Below are 22,797 nucleotides of genomic sequence, written 5' to 3' on the forward strand. Positions count from 1 at the left end.
CTGATGTGAGAAGTTAATTACACTTCAGCAATTAAGGCTGAATTCTGAGCCATAACTTGCAGTATAGTCTAAATGTAGAATGTTGATTCGAGGGGACATAAATGATCACTTCACTCCTGTATTATGCACACATGGCGCAGTCGTTTATAGGGTAATCCTGGGGACTAGGTCCCAGTATTCCCAAAGCTCTATAGCCTGGTGGTGACAACTGCAGTGTGTGTATGTGTGCGCGTGGGTTTGTGGGGGCGCGCGCCAGCGAGTGTGTGTTTCTGTGACAGAGGGACTGGGAGGAGGAGTGAACATCGGTTCGGCGGCGGTGTGAAGAGATGGAAGCGGAGAAGGCGGATGCAGATAAGAGTTGCTCTCACTATCCACGGGAATAAGGACGCCGATCTCCTCCCCGATATTTTCTGCTGCTTTTTTAAATTTCCCTGTCAGTGTACCTACTATGATCTCCGTCGCGCTCGTGGGCACCACCCCTCTAAACGTACCCGTCTATCTCTGAGCTGAGCTGTCAATCACATCACGCCGGGATTTGTACATGTGAGTGCATGGCGCGCCGGGCAGGGCGGATCGGCTCACTGGGTGAAAAAACGCCGGTTAATATGGATGAAACGTCAGCGGTCGTCTCATCTTTTCAGTCACTCTGATTAGGTATGGCGATATAAAGCGTAAGATCGCACGTTTGATGCATGAAAAATAGAGCTCTAGCGTGCTGGGAGTAAGGTGCGTAACTGCGATTGCCTTGAATGTGCGTTGCTACGGGGCGTTAATGGGCCCTATTTATCAGTTACTGTAAGTCTGTTTATCAGGGTTATAACCCCCACGCATACACATATTCCTTCTTAATCCCGACAGCGACACTGTCCTATAGCGTTGCCCAGACCACAGAGCAGGAAAGATGATGTGTGAGGTGATGCCGACCATCAGCGAAGGAGACTCGGCTGGTCCTCCGAGAGGCACCGGCGGCGTCCCGAACGGCTCGGACCAGGAGGCCAACTTCGAACAACTCATGGTCAACATGCTGGACGAGAGGGACAAGCTGCTGGAGTCCCTCAGGGAGACTCAGGAGACTCTCATTCAGTCTCAAACCAAGCTGCAGGGAGCGCTGCACGAGAGGGACGTGCTCCAGCGGCAGATCAACGCCGCGCTGCCTCAGGTGAGGAGCAGCCGGCCTTTGAAGGAGGGGGCGAGTCAGGTTTGGGTGTGGGATTAGATGGCCTTGGGGTTTTTTGTTTTTTTTATTTTCCAAGAGGGAGAAGCATCCTTCCTGTTCGGTTTGTTGCTATGATTTGCCGAGTTATGTGATGAGAGGTTATAGGTTGGTCATGGGGATCACTAGCCAATCAGAGTCAGCTATCCTGGGCCCCAAAAGTCTTTGGCACCATAATCATAGAGGCTTACGATCAAGAGAGTTGTGCTGATTTAAATAAAAATGTGAATGAATGAATGAATGGCATAGGTCTGGTGGTAATAGCTCAGTGAGCAAGGTAGATCTTGCTCTTTTGCCAGAATTTGAGACCCTGGGATAGCACCCCTGTTAAAATGTAATTTAATATTTATAGACTATATCTTCTGGGGATCCCATCTAACACTCCTTCATGTCCTGGGATATCTGTGAAGATGATGGGGATATGCAGGCCCATATCACATCAAAAGCTCATAAGTGGCAGCATGCCAGAAAGGAAGATCTAAATGTCTAGTAGGCAGAAAGGTAATGTAGTGGGTTGAAAGGTGGGTCAAAAATAAATGGAAGATTTTGGCTCACTAAGAGATGCTTGACTCTGCGTGTAGAGGTCTGAGCCTGGCGTCGAGAGCCCTCCCTGTGAGAAGGGAGGGCAGAGCCTAACAGTAATTAACTGAGTGGAAACACCTCTGCATGTGGTGACCGGCCAATTGGAGCAAAAGGACCTGATTGTATTGTTGGCCATCTTTGACATCTGTCACCCTTATGTGTGTCTTTAAGAGAAAGGAGAGCTGAATAAGGGCTGTTAAAGTCACAGAGCATGACGACAATGAAGCCTCAGCACATAAAGCTATGTTAGCCTCTGACCTCCCCCCCCCCCCCCCCCCCAGTCTAAATGCGTGGCATGATGTCACAGTACAGTGTGCATGTGTGTGTATCAGACAGAGAGAGCAAGAGAGAGAATCATGCTGACGATGACAAGCTCGCTGCAGCCTCTCGTGAAAGAAACATGGCTGCTTGCTAGTGTACATGGCCCTGGGCTGCTTGCTTCTACACATGCATGCATATATGTGTGTTTGTGTGTGTGTGTGTGTCAGTGAGGGAGAGAGTGGGTAGAGGCTGTCATGCTTGTTTTCTAATCCTGCTGGGTTCAGCGTAATGTTTTATTCTAGCAATAATACAAGTATTAGTTATACAGTCAGAGACCTCGGGACATTATGCAGACATTATGGCTGGCGAGCACATGCATAAGCTGTCTCTCGCTTTCTCTCTCAAAGCACCACGCTCAACTTGTGCATGCACACATCCAAACACACCTGTGGTCATTTCCACAGCATCCACAGAATGGAGAGATGATGCAACGGACAGTGCAGGCAGTGAGACGGAGAAACCAAAAAAAAAAAAAGTCTCAGTTGCAATTGATTTTGACTCAGTTTTGTTCTGCACAGCTGAGGAATGAGGATTGTCTGGCCTCTATGCATTATTAGAAATTGCAGTGTGCATTTTGCAATGATGAGGGGGAAGTGTGAGGAAAAAGAATAGCATATGGCTTCTGAAATCTCAGGTTTGGGTGGGATGAATACTGTGTGTGTAAGAGCAACGTTGTAGCAGTTGGCAATGATCCTGACCCCACTTTCCTATATGTGTTGGTGGTAATTAGGGTGATTTGCTGCTGCTCTCAAAATGACCAAAGCTGGTGTGTTTATGCCCTCAAGTACATTACAATGTGACAGTTTTGCATTTGCGCTTGCCGCCTCTGCCTACGTGTGTGGTATGTCAGGTTTTCTCTGTATGTGTGCGTTTACTCCTCTGATGTATATGCATTGGCATGGCAATACAGTCTTTTTTCCCAAATCTGAGCACTCTTTTTGTCCTTTTGCCTAAAAAACATTTGTTATCTTAACCTACTAGGCATGTGCATTTGTGTGTAGTGTTTTGTTATGTCTTCTGTAGGTTTCCTGACTCTACGGGACTGGTTTGACCCAAATCTGTCAGATCTATGTCTCTCCTCCAAAGATGCACACTCAAACATGCACACATGTAAAAATGCACTGTTGGAGCAATTCAAAATTCAGCGCTCTTCAGCGTTGTCATTGTTCAAAAGACACAAACCTCCATCACCTTGGCATTTGTGTTTGCCTCGCTAACATCATAAAAATGGGACGTTGCCATTTTGCCACACATGCACAGTCACACAGACACACACACAGACTAGGATGGATATGTTCATTAGCTACAGAGAATAGAGTTTCAGATTAACATGTCAGCCCATTACAGTGCATAATGCCTCTAATACAGCCCTCAGAGATGGGTTTGCCCATAGACAAATTAGGTTTTAAACACACACGCATGCACACAAAAGCTCATGTTATACACACACACACACACACACACTGTTACTTTACTGAGTGAAGAAAACAGTTCCGACCTTTAGAGGAGAAAGCAGGCATATCATATGCCTGCTTTCTCCATATGCCACATATGTATACATGTGTGTGTAACGTAGAGGGTGGATAGTGAGCAATAGATTTGTTAAATTTGTAAGATTTTATATATATATATCCAGTGAATCCTCTGTTACTCAAAAGTTGCAGGTCCCTTCTTTGTGATGGAAAAGCACATTTTATAAAAAAAAATTGATTAATGGATTTCTAATAGAATACCAATAGAGGCGATCAGAGACCCGATTTCAGTAGCGATCTCTCTTACCTTGTACAAGTTTTATCATGTCAAAAGTCTCAAATCTGGGAGACAGGTGCTTCATATCTAAATGGTAACCACAAAATGCCACTCTCATTATCAGCAATACAGAGAACAACTGTTTGTGTTGCTCTGTCTGAGCAGAGTTGCAAAGACAAAGACAAAACCTAGACTGGCCAGTGAAAGGAGAAGCTAAGAGAAAAGACTTTTTTTTCAGTAGAAGATCTGGGGGGAGTCTTGAGAACTATCCGAGCTGTTTCAGAAAGATTTGTGAAACAAGGCATAAAAATTAAAAGATGCTTGGAGTATTGATTGATACCATCTTCCAAGCATGGTGAAGAAATTTGACAGTTTAGTTTAAAAGGTGGAAAACTGGTTCAGAATGAAAGTGATCTACAACAAGGAACACTATCGGTCCATGCCATACCCTGTGTATAGGGGCTCCATTAGAACCATTTTCCTTATACAACAGGACACTGACCCAATGTGCAGGTCCAAACATGCAAGAACTATTTACAGAGTAAAGAAACTGGTGTTCAGTTCACCAAATGTCAACCCTGCAGAGCTCAAAGCATTAGGTGCTTGAGAAGCACAATCCAGCTTTTTGGAGAGCTCCACAAGTTTATGAAGTTCAAAGAATCAAATGATTATTTCATGATTGATCATTGTTTCTAAAATCTAACTGGTCAACATCATTTTGAAAACTCTTTGATGAATAAAGAGCGGGATGTCTCTTTATTGAGTTTCATAATCTGTGTGTTTGTGAGAGTGTGTGTTGTGATGTTTGGACACCTGTTTCAGTCAGACACAACAGCGTCTATTTTTGCCAGCATACAAGTACACAGAGATGAAGGGACACAAACTCACACACAGACAGACACGGACACAGACACGGATCTCATTGCCCTTCCAAAACAACTGTCTCTATTTCCACCCTCCCCGTCCCCACTGATATGCTCCTCCGTGCACGCATATACACAAGTATTTTTGTTGTTTACTTGAGCTCACACACATTAATGACCTTTCCTTTGACTTCTCACAGCAATGATTGCTGCCTTACTGTTGTTCAGACTCATAAACACACATAGCTTTGTGTCTCCACGAAAAATCATATGCAATCTGACTGTTTTGCATATGTCTCCAACCTTGCCTTGCTTCAGGTATTGCTGTTTCGGGGTTGGTGTGTCTTCTCCGAAGGCTAGATTTGAAAACAGCTGACTTTGGTGCATCTTTTTTTTTTACTGCACCTATCTGGCTTTAGTTTGTGGTTCTTTCTCTTGTCCCTTTTCCCTCTCTCTTTCACATTTTTTCTGTTGATCTGACTCCTCAATAACCCACTAGTCCATTAACTGCTCCCTCAGACAGTTTTTGTCTCCTCCTACCCTACTCTTGCAAATGACCTTTGTCCATAGCTCAACACAGTCTATTATCAGAGGCGAGATGAGGCAGAGGTGTGCTTTTCAAACCACGCTGCTTCTGTATGGCAACTCACAAAGTGTTCAGGCACTTTTACTTTTTACATGTTTTAATTTTGAAAATGAAGTTTTTGTGTGAAAAGGACACATTCCATATCTACCTCCAATAACCCTCGACGAAGAGAATGCATGCTTTTAGACTTCTTTTTTAATTTATCAAACTCAAAATGTAAAGCTCCCATTCTAATAGTATTGAAACTATTAATTTCTCATGTATTTTGTGTGTGTGTGGAAACCTACACATGAAGGGTCTTTAGATGTCTCTGCAGATGTTCTGTAGAGACAACCTCGGCTTTTCTAGGCTACTCATTCACAATATGCTTCCTGTCATTGTTATGCTGAAAGATGAACCTTTACCCCGGTCTCATGCACTCCAAGTATATTTCCTCTAAGTCTCAAGGTCCTCTCTGTATTTGGCTGTATTTATACTCCAGCCAGCTCTGACTGGCCTCCTTGTCCCTGCAGCTAAAAACATCCCCACAGAATAATCCTGCCACTCCCATGCTTGATTGTGGCAATGGTATTAACCAGGTGACCTGCAGTGCCTGATATTTTCCATCTCCAAACAGGTTGTTGTATATCTTTTACCCAACAGTGGTTTTCTAAAAGCCTGACAGACAGAGTACTGATAATATGGTAGTCCACCTCTCAGCTTCTTATAACACTGCAGATCACTGAAGATTGGTGGTGTTTGCTGGGGTTTTTTACCTCCCTGATCTTGGCCGTTTTTCCCTGGTTATTTAGTTTGACTAAACTCTACAGGGAGTGCAGAATTATTAGGCAAGTTGTATTTTTGAGGAATAATTTTATTATTGAACAACAACCATGTTTTCAATGAACCCAAAAAACTCATTAATATCAAAGCTGAATGTTTTTGGAAGTAGTTTTTAGTTTGTTTTTAGTTTTAGCTATTTTAGGGGGATATCTGTGTGTGCAGGTGACTATTACTGTGCATAATTATTAGGCAACTTAACAAAAAACAAATATATACCCATTTCAATTATTTATTTTTACCAGTGACACCAATATAACATCTCCACATTCACAAATATACATTTCTGACATTCAAAAACAAAACAAAAACAAATCAGCGACCAATATAGCCACCTTTCTTTGCAAGGACACTCAAAAGCCTGCCATCCATGGATTCTGTCAGTGTTTTGATCTGTTCACCATCAACATTGCGTGCAGCAGCAACCACAGCCTCCCAGACACTGTTCAGAGAGGTGTACTGTTTTCCCTCCTTGTAAATCTCACATTTGATGATGGACCACAGGTTCTCAATGGGGTTCAGATCAGATGAACAAGGTGGCCATGTCATTAGTTTTTCTTCTTTTATACCCTTTCTTGCCAGCCACGCTGTGGAGTACTTGGACGCGTGTGATGGAGCATTGTCCTGCATGAAAATCATGTTTTTCTTGAAGGATGCAGACTTCTTCCTGTACCACTGCTTGAAGAAGGTGTCTTCCAGAAACTGGCAGTAGGACTGGGAGTTGAGCTTGACTCCATCCTCAAAAAGGCCCCACAAGCTCATCTTTGATGATACCAGCCCAAACCAGTACTCCACCTCCACCTTGCTGGCATCTGAGTCGGACTGGAGCTCTCTGCCCTTTACCAATCCAGCCACGGGCCCATCCATCTGGCCCATCAAGACTCACTCTCATTTCATCAGTCCATAAAACCTTAGAAAAACCAGTCTTGAGATATTTCTTGGCCCAGTCTTGACGTTTCAGCTTGTGTGTCTTGTTCAGTGGTGGTCGTCTTTCAGCCTTTCTTACCTTGGCCATGTCTCTGAGTATTGCACACCTTGTGCTTTTGGGCACTCCAGTGATGTTGCAGCTCTGAAATATGGCCAAACTGGTGGCAAGTGGCATCTTGGCAGCTGCACGCTTGACTTTTCTCAGTTCATGGGCAGTTATTTTGCGCCTTGGTTTTTCCACACGCTTCTTGCGACCCTGTTGACTATTTTGAATGAAACGCTTGATTGTTCGATGATCACGCTTCAGAAGCTTTGCAATTTTGAGACTGCTGAATCCCTCTGCAAGATATCTCACTATTTTTGACTTTTCTGAGCCTGTCAAGTCCTTCTTTTGACCCATTTTGCCAAAGGAAAGGACGTTGCCTAATAATTATGCACACCTGATATAGGGTGTTGATGTCATTAGACCACACCCCTTCTCATTACAGAGAAGCACATCACCTAATATGCTTAATTGGTAGTAGGCTTTCGAGCCTATACAGCTTGGAGTAAGACAACATGCATGAAGAGGATGATGTGGACAAAATACTCATTTGCCTAATAATTCTGCACTCCCTGTAGAGGAATCCTGGTGCTTTCAAATGTAATCAGTTTCAAAGTTACGGAGTCCACTGTGCTCATGAAAAACACTCAAAACTCTGAAATTGTTTTATACCCTAACCATGATCTGCAGAGAGTTCCTTGATTTTTTGTTGTTTTTGTGTGTGTGTGTGGGGGGGGGGTGCCCTGAAAACTGCCAAGTACTCGAAGCAGCCTCTTTCTTAAATTTGTACTCTTCTTAAAATTTTCTGCATTCACATAAATTTAGACTGTATGTGTGTCAAATGATATGTTCTATGGAGAACATGACTGAATATTTTTGTACGAAGATACGTCAAAAACGTAACATCAGCTAACATATTGCTTTTGTTGTCACACAACAGTTTAATTTATAATGTTTAAGCAGTGACCCCACAGAGTGTTCATTCATTTCTGAGCACTGTGATCGGCCTGCTCAGTACCATCAGGTCCTGTGCATTTCTGAACACTTTTATGTGACTGTTTCTAAATGGATCAGTGAGAGAATAACAATCATCACTTCAGTATAAGGACTCACGGATGGTAGTAAATTCCTGGTATGTGAGGGAATGTACAAAGAAGCAGAAAAACTTAGAAATATATATTTAAAAAAAAAAAATTTTAGCTCCTTAAAATAATAATGATTTAAAAAATGAGCGCAACAAAGAGTAGAGACACAAAAGGGAAAAACAGTCCCTGCATTTTATTTGTTTCTATCATAGCTCGCTGGTGCTGCATATAAATCACCAGCATATAAATCACTTTAATCTTTAAGATAGCTTAATTCTAATATTGCCTAGAAATACACTTTACTAACTTTTTGAAAACGATAGCCTGGAAAATGATTTTTCCACTATTTATGTATCAATGTGGGCAAAGGAAAGGAGAAAGAAGCTAATCAGCTTTAATTAATGTCTGTGTTGCGGTGAATAAACATATATCCTTAGTGCTGGGGTAAGTGTTGTGCTGGCTAACACAGATAGAGTTATTCCACACTACTTGAACCAAGGCCAACAGAGCTAAGCCTCACAGGCTTGGTACTCAGCCACTTTTACTGTACTAGTATTTTACTTGTAGGTGTGAGTGGGAAGGGGTGTCAGAGTTAATATACATTAGATCGCATAAGAAACAAGGAGTGCTCTGAGGTGCTCTTGCACAGTATTTGGAGATGGCCTGACCTTATCACAAGACAAGCAACCTTTCAGCAAGGCATAAACACACAACTTCACATTTATAGACCAATTGATCGATGAGTTAATCCGAATAAAAAAGGTCAAGTGTTTTGATCATTTATTGGTTTAATAAGTAATTTTGCAGGAAAAAAATGTGATGGTTGTGTTTCATCCATGGAGTGTTGGAAAAATTAAACAATACATCTGAAGACAGTACCCCGAGTTCTATTGAGAGTGACATCTTAGATGTTTTACACACTAACCAATCCACTTATTAATTGAGAAAACGACCCAAAGATGAATCAGTGACAAGAATAATCATTTATTTTAGCCATTCTGATTTGCACCACCCACAGACGAACAATGATGCACACACCGTCTGTATTTCCTTAAATGTCAGCATGCACAGTCTGCATGTCGACTTGAGTCTGTGCATCGGTACGTGTGAACGAATATGCCTGCGGATAGTGTTGCTTATGCATGGATGGCCTAGGCAGCTTTGTGTGCCACGATAGGAGAATATTGAGGAGGATAGGCCAAAGTCAGATGAAAAATTATTGCATCTGATTGGTCTGCTATCGAAGCCCAAATCCTATGCTATGTGTTATGTAAGCGCCAAATAGAGGAATTTGGGTTGATGTAGGGGAAAGTGGAGCATGAAGTGAGCAGCTGAAATTTGCCAAGAAACCCTGAAAGAGGAACAAATAAGAGAGTGAGGGAGATTTTGAGAGAGAAGGTATGACACTGAAAGACAGAGAGGGCAAAGTTCTTACAGACTCAACTGAGATGGATATCCCATCTACGTTATAACTATTCACTGAAATCTAAAAAAGTCTGTTTCTTTTGATTGTCTTTGGCCCTTTTTAAGACATGGCTATCATCTGACTACTGCTGTGTTCATTACTGTGGTTGCATTTTTAATTTTGAGACAGACAAAGAGACACAAACGAGAAATCAGAAGTGAGACTAACAACATATTCATCTTCTAGCAGCTGACATCTCACCTCTCATTCTGAGCCTCTTTCTTATCCTCTCTTCTTCTCTCCTTCCACTCCTCAGCATGTTACTCCATAATCCTCCCTCCTGTATGTTGTCCAGTCTTCATTTAAGCCTCCTATTCACCAAAGCTGTGAGCAGGTCACAGTGGACCCTGGCAAGGGCCTTTGCACAGCTTTTGGGGACCCTGAACACTAATAGATTATTAGTGTGCAAAGCTAGCTCCCCCATGCTGCTCTGCTGTGCCATGGCTTAGACGCTCCATCTCTCAGAAGGAGCCATCCTTTGCTCCCTCCTTCTCCGTGCCAGTACCATCTGGCTCTCAGCACCAGGCACATTTAGCTCAGCCGGGCGCCAATTTGTTCCCCTGGCTGCCTGGGTTAGCAAAGGAAGGTGAGGTAAGGAGGAAGAAAGGTGGTAAAAAGAGTCGCAATTACAAAGACAGTGTAAGATTTAGCAACGAGAGGCAGAAAGTCAGGAAAAAAGCTGAATCAAGCATACCTGACAGGTCCCAGCAGCAAGGGACATGCTCTGGTAATAGGAAGAACGGAAAGCCACTATATGTCTATGAGTGTGTGTAAGTTCCTTCTCTCTGGTAATAAGAGCAGAGTGATTGGAGTTGCAGGACCACCAGAGGGGGAAGGCGAGAGTAATGAAGGAGGGAGGCAGGAAAGGACAGAATGAGAGAAAGGGAGGAAGGGCAGGGGGATGTGAGATGAAGTTTTCCAGCCAGCAGTTAAGCCCACAGTGGCCCTGCCATGTCTAACAGCTGCACTATTGGAACTCTGTCAGTTCACTTTCTCTACAGCTACTCCCTCAGAATAGAAGATAAGGCATCAGTGGGTGGGGAGAGGTGTTAATATTGTACTATTGGGATGTGGAAGTCAGAAAGTAAGTATATTTAAAAGAAATGTTGGAGTAACCCAAGGTTATACACTTCAAGGTTATCATGTATCCTCTACATCTGTATGCACCCACATGTTCAGAGATATGGGAGAGAAAAACACATGCATCAACTCTGCTCCCAAAGACATTTTTAAAAAACACCCAACTGCACTAACAATCCCGCATCCAAAAAATCCTGGGACACTGTATAAAAACAGCATGCAATTTTGCAAATAATCTTTAATCTATAAGTCTATAACTGAAAAATGTATAAGGACAACAAAGCTAATCAGATGGTCCCTCTCATTGGCTACCAACTGGACAATCACCTGTCAGTAGCCAATGTGAGTTATCTTCTTCTCCAACAGCTAGAATTGCTAAAACGTATGAAAGTGACTCAATGTTTTATACAGTATGAGCCAAAATCAGCAAAGGAGACTGGAGAGAGGTTGCTGTGGAGGGCCATTTTCCCATGGAGTTCTATAGAACCGGAAGTGTTTTTGCAACCTATCCGGTCATTAAGTCTGACGTCACTAGCCGTGTCTGGGCCTAAACTCCGCTGCAGGTCCATATATCAAACGATCACTATGGCATTACTGAGAGTTGAAAAACTGTCTAAAGTCTTTCATCTTTAATAAAATGATCAGTGTTCTGCTCTACCAGGTGTAACAATTGAGTTTAACATCCAGGCATCCATGAAAACAAAATTTATGACATTTAACGGAGTTAGAAGTTAGCAGGAAGTTAGCTCGCTAGCTTCTATCTAAATACAATATAGCATGTCCTGACTGCGGGGATTTGGAAACAAATTAAAACGTACAGCTCTGTTATCACTTCCAACATAAATGAAGACAGAAAACTAAACAGCAGTGACGTTTGTAGGGTTACTGAAGTTTGGCTAGCTGGTATATAATGATGTGCTACGTGACCGCTAGCGACACAGCTATGTTAGCATAATATAAACATGCTAACCTTTTTTCCACTCAATAAAAGTTACCGTGAGTGTTCTCGGTGGTCAGGAACAAATGTAATCGCATGGCAGGATGCTGTAAAAGGACCAAACTTCAGCCAGGAGAACAGCTGAGATAATCCATCCACAATACGAGGTTAGTCATTCATATACTGCTGCATGGGCTGGGCTGTAGTTACATCCTAAGGTTTTAAAAACTGAGCTTAAATAAATGATTAGCGGTAATAAAAGCCGAGGGAGGTCAACAGTGATCACTGACTGTTTTAGGAGCTTTTTGAGATCAAATAGAAGAAAATACATAACATTAAACATGTTAACAACACGAAAGCCATATTAAACGCAGACTACTTTAGGCCCGGAAGTAGGATTCGTCACATCATCACTTAACGACCGGATACCAAATCTGGTGGCTTCTATAAAGAATGCAGGTTTATGACACTTGCACCACCTTTCAGAACGAGAAGCTCCTGTATAAGTAAGTAGACCCATACTTTTGTACATATAGGACCGTCTATTGTTACCTACAATATCTTTTGATAATATCTACAGTTTATTTTGAAAAACATCATCCTTTGATTATTAACCAGTCTTGAACATAGTAGTAGTAGCTCCATAGTGTGGTGGTTAACACATTTGGCTAACACGTGAATGAGACCAGGAGGTGACACAAATGTTGGGGGAGGGTTGTGTCAGAAAGTGCATCCGGTGTGAAAGTCTGTGCAGTATCAAATATGTATATTCATCTGCTGTGGCGACCCATTGTGAGTAAGGGAATCGCTGAAAGAAGCTTAGTCTAGACCAGGGGTGTCAAACTCAAATACACAGTGGGCCAAAATTCAAAACTGGATCAAAGTCGCGGGCTAACATTAAAATTTATTGGAAAAAAAAAGTCTTCCTCCAAATATAACAAGGAGTCTTTTCTTATGGACTCAAACAAGTTTTGCTGAAAAACCGAATATGGAACAAGCAAGCTTAATACTAAACAATATATATAACTTATATAAACATATATATAACTTAATATTACACACATGCAAAATCAAAATTCCAATTAAATAACACATCAGTGGAATTCATTTCTTAAATAAAAAATTAATTTGCAGCCTTCTGAATTAAATTTTATCATTTTATCATTTATCAGATTTTCATCATATTCTCCCACCTGTCCAGAAAACTCCTGTTTTCTGCCTTTCTTTTTGCCATTTTGGGATAGGTAGCATGGCAGCATTTGCATGGTTGCTATGACTATGGTGCTAATGGGTCCTGTCATGACTGACACGCCAAAACACCAACAGAGCATTCTGGGAATTGTAGTATTAGCAGTACATGCACTGTATAATACTGGCAGGCCAGCTCTAATAGTAATTTTGTATGGCTTTGCGGGCCAAATGTAATTAGGCTGCAAATTTGGCCCGCAGGCCAGAGTTTGACACCTATGGTCTAGACCACATAGAGTGGTGGACACCTCCATCGTATCAGGAAGACTCTGTGGATTTGTTATCCCAGGGCAATATATAATGCATTTTTATCAAAAGTCCTATTTTAGAGTCCTACAAAGGCTTCATGAGGAGGTTGGATTGGTGCTGGTGGCATTGGTTCAGTTTACATCCGATTGGAACATTTTTATTTTGTACTTTTTTGATAAGTTGTTGCAGTTTACTGGAACAACTGCTGGATACATTAAGGCACTACTTGGTTACTGGCATGTTTTCATTTCCAAAAACAGATGCATTGTTCTTGCGTCTCCAAATAATACATAATGTAGGTAAGATATAGGGTTAAAATGGTTTCAATATTGTGGTTAGTTTTTATGTACATTTCCCAAATGTACATAAAAACTTTTCTGAAAATGTGTTTGTATGGGCACATACACACATATTGGGTTCGGAACGTCTTCTTTTCCACAGCAAGAGACATAAACAGCAGCAAAGGCAGCAGCAGCTTGAGAAGCTAAGTCTCCTGCTGGACCCTTAAAAGGATTTAAAGAACTTCAAAATGCATCTTTGCCTCCATGAAATAGAGCTTGTCAGTGTCTCACAACATAGCACCCACCCCCCGCTGTTGGCTGTCAATACCACGCACACTCACCAACACACACATACACACACACACACACACACACACACACACACACACACAGATCTGCAAGAGCATAGCAGTGCAAGTGAAAAGCAGGATTTGGGATGAGGACACAGTAAGGCAAATGTTGCTGTAAATAGCTAATGACTTATTTGAAGTATTTCATGCATTTGTATGAAATGAACTGGCCACAGGCATACATTAACATGTGTTTATTTGTACTTGTTTAATTGTTTATGTTGCATCAATTTCAGGATCATAAATGAGCACGTATTAGTGATATTTACCCCATGAAAAATGAAAATATCATTGGACTTCATGAACTGGAGTTATTAAGTAATTTGAGTGACTTGGAAGCTGCTGAGTAACAGAGCGAAGTTTAGCTTAGTGACACTCGTGATAACATCAAAGTTGCTATGACTAACATCTCTGCAAACCTTTGCCTCTTTGCACATTTATCTGATCAGCATTAGCATTAATTGATTGTATTTCCGTCCTGTTCCTGGACAGGTACAAGCGATTGCTGGCTCTAATGCTTCTGGCATTAGACGCCCACTCTCTGACACTGCTAGGACAAACTTCACTCTAAACAGGCCTTTCTGTGGAAAACATTGATATAGTATAAACAGGCCAAGACAAATACTGGATACTAGACTTTGTTTTCTACTTGTAATCATATTGGTCGAACATTATAGACAGTGCAAAAGGCATAGTAAAGTGAATAGATAATCAACTGATTTGACTGTTGCTTAGCATAAAGCTAAAACAACTTGCTAAATTTTCTAGAATTACTCATTATTTAATTGACCAGTTGTTAATATATAAATGTGTAAATGCTGAATCTAGAAAATTATTTTTGAAAACATGGCTTTATTGCGCTTGAAGTTAAATTAGTCTGTTCTGTCTTCTTCAGATTTAGCTAAACATGATTTTGTCGAGAGTGAGATCCATCAGTCTGTAAATTTTAGATCTTGTGTCTCCATCTTTTATCTTGATTGCTTGAAATGGAATGGGCGCTGCACTACCAATGTCCGAGCACTAATGAACTAGCTCGTTAACAGTTTTAAAAAAATATTTGTAAGGGAGTAAAATGCTTAACAAACATAAAACCATAAGCTTGTTTAAGTAATACTGGAAGTTTTTAAATGTATATGTACACAAAAACTTCTCTGCTTTGTTTTTTGCATCCATTTATTTACTTCATGCCTAAAAAGGGGCAAGAGCTGTGAAAAATAAAATATGAGTTTTTATTTGTATTTTACAAAATTAGTCAACCTAACAGGACAGGTCTTCCTAGTACTGGGCTGGACACACCTTTCTGTACAGATCCAACAAGGTGCTGGAAACATTTCTCAGAGGATTTAGTCCATATTGATGTGATAGCATCACACAGTTGCTGCAGACTTGTTGGCTGCACGTCCATGATGTAACTCTCTGGTTCTACTAGATCACAAAGGTGCTCTATTAGATTGAAATCTCCTGACTTTGGAGGCTATTTGAGTACAGTCAATGTATTGTTATTTTCAAAAAACCCACTTGATGTGATGATTTGAGCTTTGTGAGCACATTATCCTGCTGGAAACAGCCATCAGAAGATGGGTACACTGTAAACATGGTCAGAAACAATTTGGCACTAAGAGACTCATAATGTTCCAAGAAAATATCTCCCACATCATCACACCACCATCACAACTTGAATTACTGCTACAAGGCAGAACAAATCTGTGCTTTCATGTCGTTTAGACCAAATTCTGACCCTACCATTCGAATTTTGCAGCAGAAACCAAGACTGATCTGAAAATGCAATGTTTTTCAAATCCTCTGTTAGCCAATTTTGTTAAGCCAGTAGGAATTGTAGTCTCGATTTTCCTGTTCCTAGTTGACAGGAGTGGCACTCAGCGTGGGTTTCTGCTGCTTCATAACCATCTGCTTTAAGGTTTGATGTGTTGTGTGTTCAGATATGCTCTTCCTCATACCTTGTTTATAATAACCGATTATTTCAGTTACTGTTTCTTTCCCATCTGCTCGAAGCAGTCTAACCGCTCTTCTCTGACTTCTGGCATTGAAGACTCATTTTCTATCAGTGAACTGCAGCTCACTGGATGTCTCTTTTTTTCTCTTATTCAAAACATTCTCTGTAAACTCTAGAGATGTTTGTGTGGGAGAATCCCAGCAGATCAGCAGTTTATGAAATGCTAGCCCATCTGGCACCAACAACCATGCCACATTCAAAGTCCCTTAAATTGTCTTTCTTCCACATTTTTAAGCTCGCTGTTAAGTTCAGCAGGGCATCATGACCAGATCTAAATAGCATGCGATTGACTTATATGACATTTGCATTAACAAGCAGTTGAATGGTGTATTTAATTGGCATGATCCTTCTACAATTTTGTTGTACATGCACAGTGACAGTAAAGGGCTGTTCTATTCTATTCTATTCTATTCTATAAAGTGGCCATGAACATATAACTACGTACTGAAATCTTGCATAAGAAAACGGTTCCAGTGATGAATTGCCTGTACACAGTCAGCAGTTCCTAGTACATAAGTGTCCAACTGGGCTAATACATCACACTCATGCACAGCTACACACACATCAGTGTATAAACAGTTACAGTGTTTCACACAAAGATGTATGTACTGATGTGAGATGTTAAACAGCTCAGAGCACCATCATGTCTGGCCAGACATCAAAGTACACATGATGACACCCACAGTACATTGACTTTTCCGTGCAGAACAGACACAGCGCAAGGCTGATTTAAACAGCAGGAGTTCACGGAGTACATACTGGAGGAACTAATAAGATATTTTTGGTGCATGTACATTCACAGATAGCTCTTTAGATCATCTAGTCTCTGTATTAAATCAAGAGCCAGTTATTCAGCACCACCTACAACATGCCTCAGTTCTCAGCTGCAGTCTGTTATTCATTTACTTCCAGCTCCATTCACAGACACGTGGGTTGGTGTAGACACTCAACTCAGACACTGTGCAGAGTTTTATGTGCACACACACGCAAACACGCGCACGTGCACGCACAAATACAAGTTCTGTTCCTGTTTCTTTGAGCCGAACTTGTTCCAGCACCTCTTGTCATCATCTTCGGTTAAATTGTTTTTTGTGTCTGCTTGTTTTCCATAATGCACACATTGTATGAAACCAGAAATCTATGAATACTTATGAGTCAGTGAAGATTCAATACCCGTATTAACACATTAGTAAAAGACTGATCTGTTCTCTCTTCAAGGAATGGTTCTCCTTCGCTCCCTCACTCTTCTGTCTTATCAGTTGTGATGGCTTTAAGTGTGTGCGCTGAGAGGTCTATTAGTTAGCTATCGTTCTGCCACATAATTCTTCATATCTCTCAGCCAGCTCACTGTACTTACAGCTTTGCTCTGAGAGCACTAGATGGGAGCACTGCTGCTAGGATGTTGTACTTCGGCACAAACCTCCACACTCTCCTCGCACAGTGTTTCTGGACCGAGCGTGCGATTGATTTTACCATCTCGTGTTACCGTGATAAAGCAAAACTAGATAAAAGTCACAATTTTGCTTTTTTTATGAGGGTTTTATTAACATGCAAGTTGAAGTGCATGTGTGCACTGACTTGACCCAAACCAGGAAGTCCAGTGAGCCTTTGTAGTAGCCTGAAATCATTACATTATGGGTGTATGTGTGTGTCCATTTATTAAGATTGCCTGTGTGGTATCTTTTAAAATAATTTCCCCCAGGGATCAATAAAGTATTCTGATTCTGATTCTGATTTTTGTTTGCTAAATGCATTGTAAAGCCCCCGTGGTACATTTAATTACAATGCTAACAGCCTGAACCATCTTCCCCCTCATATTGTAATTGCCTGAATAACTGACAGAAGAACACACACACACACTTTTTCTCCGTGGCCAACTTTATCTGTTGATGATGAAGGTCAGTAAGCATTGTGGTGGCCCATTATAATAATGAGGCCTGTGACGTGGTCTGCCCCAGTGCAAGAAAAGCATCATTCACACTTAGCTGCCTTCCTGTCTTTTCTCCGCCATATGCCTCACAACGTCTCTTCTTGCCCTGAATTCCACACGTCAGTAGCACTTTTCATTCACTCACACTGACTCTCAGTCTGTCCCTAACACAATCAGACTTAAATTGATCAAGGATAGGCTCAACGCACAGTAACAGTATTAGAAGAGAAAGTGTCTACTACAAGTTGCTACTGTCCAATTTTCCAAAAGGTTTTTAAGGTAGGAGGAGCTTTCCTTGATTATTCTGGTTTGCGTGTTGTCATCACCGTTCCTTAACAGAGAAACCCAGAAGTTCCTGATTAATTCAATGTGTCAAGTGGTCTGTTTAGTTTGTTTATTTCAACTTTCTTTGTTTTGCTTCCTGTCACTTTGGTGCAGTTGGATGCTTCTGATACCTCTAAGCCCTAGCTGCTGTTTCTCGAGGATAAGAAGTCAGTCAGAGCTTTAGCAGATTCAGAATGCTTTGTTGTTTTAAAAACAAAAAATCCCAGTCACATTTTTCCAAATGTATGCAAAACTGAACCCTTATTTGAGTAGAACTGTGCTGTCCTTAGTTAACGTCAGTGGTAAATCCTCCTACTTCACAAATCTATAAGTCACTCCTAAAACAGTCACCTACCATTAAGCGTTATCCCCCTACACTTTTAGCAGTTTAGAATGATTCATATGTTCACTGTTAGCTTGCAGTCTACAGTATGTAATGGGGACAGTTTCCATCCGTAATATGACACCACAACAGCATGTTATTTCTGGAATTAGGTGGACAAGTGCAGCATAACAAACACTGATGAGCATTACCTTAGAAAAACATTATGACTTTATAATCTTGCGATTTCCAGGTGTAAAGGGTGAGCTAATACCCCTTACATCATCGCAGGGTACCGTAAGAATATAATTTCCCATTTTAATTGCAAGCCCTGTGTAAAATGGTGCTGTAGTGAGTGCAGTAGGCGTACACACTCATCTGCCCAGCTCAAGTTTAGTGAAGGTGACTAAAATCACTCCACGGAAAGGCGTTTAAATTTTGAAGCAGTCCTCTTGTAAATGAGACAGAGAGCATGGCAATGAGGGCAAGTGTGAATGAGAGGTGGAGAAACACTGAGACAGAGAGGAAGTGCCTGTAGCTGAGTTACATAAAGATCATGTAAAGCTCTGTAGCCTGCATTAGGCAATGCCCCCCCCTTCTGCTGCTATCCTTGGATATTCCTCTCCACCCTTCTACTTCTCCAGTTTCAGTCACATCCTTTTGTCATTGTGACCGGTTCATTTTTTGCCTTCTCCATCTGATCCTGTGTTTCCTCTCTCTGTATCTTATTCTCTCAGCTCGCTCTCAGCCAGCATCTTGTGTCCCGAATGACAAAATCTCTTCTCTTCTCTTCTCTTCTCTTCTCTTCTCTTCTCTTCTCTTCTCTTCTCTTCTCTTCTCCCTGTTATCTTGCGTGAGCTGTGTTATGGGGGGTTGGAGCACCCTGGAGGGCGAACACACTCAAACACACGCACAAACACACACTCTCGCACCCACATATCTGTGCTCTAATTGGTCCAGATTGACTGTAGACTTTCTGCCAGGGCAGTGGGTGCATCGTAGCATTCCCACACAGCGTAAGGAAAAAGACAAAGAAAACATTCTTTTTTGCAGTACTTTTTTCCCCTGCTGTATGTCTTCAGAAACATTTTTTTTGTGTTGGCCGCTTTTCTTCTATCTCTTTATACCATTTCCATAGCTTCTATAGTTCCTACTCTTAAAGTTACTCTATAAGAGTTCAAGGCATTTTACCATTTTAATTCATCTGTTCAATTTATGTAATATTCCCACTTTTATTTATTTATTAATTTGTTAATCCTTCCAGGCTGTTAGATTTAGAGAATTTGACCCAGCACACTCTAGGGAATTCTTTTTAAGGCTGTGGCATTATTCTTTATTTATAGCTAATCATTACTACTTGTAGCCAGGAATTTGCAAATAATACAAGTGGAAAAACCTTTTGAGTTGACTGATACTGTAGCCGGGCATTTGTTAAAACTGCAGGATCAGCTAAATGTGTGTGCTCCAGGTCAGCATGTTTATTTTATCCTAGTCATCTTGTTCAAGTTATTTTTATTCCTGTCATTTTTGGCAGTGAAAAAAATCCCTTCTCCTCCCCTTCCTGATCACCCCTGCAGTGCATCACTGTTATCACACACATATGTTCACGTATGCAGATTTACACACATACGCAAACATATAGACTCTGCACAACTACCCAGTGGGAATACACCACATCTAGCTGGCATTTGTTTAATGCTGACCCAACGGAATATACGTCCGTCCCTCCAGTTTTCCCCTCACCCTAACGACACGGTGCCAAAGAGTCCCACAGTCACCCACATACTGCTACACGTACAATATAGCATTCCTGATATAGAGGCTTCAGTCTTGCTTTCTGTCCATGAACATCTCTATCTGTCAGTCGTCAGGTCAGTTGGACTCTACATGGGTGCTTATGTCCACGTGCAGGCTCAGGGTTTTTCTTTTTCCTCCTCTTCTTTCAAAGCCCTGCAAATAAAATCTCCGGGGAAATACGGAGGAGGGGCTATGGTGTTTACTTCCTCACACCCTCTATCCCATAGGGCATGAGCTATCAGCTGCACTGTATGTGTATGCGTGCATATTTTCTCATCTGAGTGGTATGATGTACAAACAGAATTCCTCCTGCACAAGATCAACAATCTGTTGTGTCTGTGTCTTTAATGTGTGAAGGTTTTTTGTGTGTATGTGTGTGTGTGCATGTTTATTCTCTGGCGTGTGTAGCCTAAACCTTGATTGCTGCCGATGATCGACTGCCAAAGCAGAGTAGCTCAGTGTGTTAGTGGGTTTGGCTGAAGGACTGTGTGGGGGAATCCTCTGTTCACTGTGAAAGGAAGGTAAATGCTTGGCCAGGGAAGAACAACCGGGAAGAACCGATTGTAGATACTTTATCTCATATATAGTATGGAAAGAGATGCAATGAAGCTCTAAGAATCGCGAAACTTGACACAGGATTGGTCAGGCTCAAACTTGCACACAGTAATCACCTAATGGGTATTCACTCAGACTGTGCTCAAGGCAAATTCTAATTAATGTCTGCACCTTCAGACTCAAAATATAAAGGATCATACCTGTATAGAAGGATTTCTCTTCACAAAGAAGCAAAAACGCTAAGGAGACAACATGACCGGCATTTGGATAAAATGTCATCCTCTTCCTCCTCACCTCAAGCTTCATCTCCTGAACTGAAGTCAGGGCTCTAACACATGCAAATGTGCATAAACATACTTATTGATTTATTCTCGATATTGTAGCAATTACTTATAGTCAGCAGATTAGACATGCCATCTTCCCGTTGCCAGACAGCTGACAATGAGAAGGCTAACAACAAGAACAGTTGGTTATAAGCTAACATTATGACAGCTTATGTTTGGACATTCTCACATTGTATGAGTTTGTTTGCTAAGTGTCTGAGTCCAGCAATGCTAGGTCCATTTCAAACACTTCATTAACAGCAGCTAACAGCAGCTAACAGCATCTAACACTAGCCAACAGCAGCACTTACTGACAGAGAAGTTCAGGATATCCTCATGAACTCACCTCTGTATCGCTGTCATCGAACAGAAGTGAGCTTCACTGACTCATCGACTCGTATTGGACTCCTTTCACAAAGTTTTACACCCACTCATTTGGATTAATAAAAAAAAGAGCTCAGTTGACTGCAGTCTACAATCTGCTGATATCTAGTGGTGAGATTTTAAACACTGTACCTTTAAAATGTGGCCAGTTCTTTGTGTAGAAGTACTCAGTCAGATGTTAAGTGAGTGTATACAACTACAAATATTGGAAGCTTGTATAAGAAGATGGTGTTAGTGATGAACTGCCCTCACAGAGTCTGCACTTGCCAGTACTTTAGGTGTCTAGTGACATCACACTCATGCACAGCATACACAAACAATTATTGCCTTCTGTGCATGGGGTAATTTCAAAAGAAATCAACACTGGCTGGATTAGTTAGTACAGATCAGAAAGTGATGGTGGGTACACAAGTTAACTGATTAGCCTGGTACTGCTGGAGGTGTCTTCTTTTTAAAAAAAAAGAGAATTCATCCCTCTCACCATTGCCAAGTGATTGCTCATTGGAGTTTCACGTGATCACTGGGACTCTTTCTCTTTAATACTGTAGAGTCTCTGCAGATGAGTGGTTCTGAAATGGTGCTATATAAATAAAACTAATATTAACTTTAACTGAAGATGAAAGATGAAAAACGAGCAAAGAAAGGCTATAGTTTGAGCTTTCTTTGATTTATTCAACATCCATGGGCTCTGCATCCCTGTCTACCTACGTACCACACCCTAGCTTTGCCATGGATGTTAGGACTTGGCAGCACAGCTGTGTGTGTGTGTGTGTGTATTAGTTAGAGGTGTGCCAGGATGACATCATACAGTAGCTTGCCGAGAAGGTCTACTGCAGGCGCATGGCATCTACAATATTTATAGGCCCCCAGAACAGATGAGCTCACTCAGTCACTCAGTGTGACTGGCTTCACTTCACACACATACACACACAGAGAGCAAAGAAGTGGCAGAGAAGTTACTCACGCAATCTGTGCCACACCCACTCCCATGAATATTTTCTTTCTCCTCCATTTTTCCACCCACCACTTTTGAAGACTCTGTTTCATAGAGCTACAATCAAAAAGGCATCGCAATACATAATTAAAAAGATTATTCAACTAAAGTTTTAAGGACTCTGATGCAATTCAGTATAACTGTTAATTTAAAATATCTGAATGTGCACACACACACACACACACACACACACACACTGTGACATAAAAAGCATCGGCTGTTCAGTGGGAATGAGCTGTCACAGTGTGAGTCATAAGGAAAGGGAATGGTACTTTGTGTGGGATTAAACCAGCGGGCGAAAAAGAAAGAAAGTTATAGTAACTTCAGACATAAACACAATATAGGCACAAATGCAG

At 41.4% G+C, this 22,797-nt stretch overlaps 1 protein-coding gene across 4 annotated transcripts in view; it reads left to right on the forward strand.

Moving 5' to 3' along the window:
* Nucleotides 1-297: 297 nt before the first annotated feature.
* ppfia4 (PTPRF interacting protein alpha 4) overlaps nucleotides 298-22,797 on the forward strand; it is a 67,004-nt gene continuing 44,504 nt past the window's right edge. For all 4 annotated transcript variants that reach the window (XM_082533115.1, XM_082533117.1, XM_082533118.1 and 1 more), the window contains exons 1-2: nucleotides 298-654; nucleotides 859-1,159. In XM_082533115.1, coding sequence (XP_082389241.1) covers nucleotides 902-1,159 — 258 coding nt within the window. In that variant the 5' untranslated portion in view covers nucleotides 298-654; nucleotides 859-901. The remainder of the gene's footprint in view (nucleotides 655-858; nucleotides 1,160-22,797) is intronic.

The sequence above is a fragment of the Aulonocara stuartgranti genome, assembly GCF_965226115.1.
Source record: "Aulonocara stuartgranti genome assembly, chromosome: 5".
In the NCBI taxonomy this organism is placed as follows: Eukaryota; Metazoa; Chordata; class Actinopteri; order Cichliformes; family Cichlidae; genus Aulonocara; species Aulonocara stuartgranti.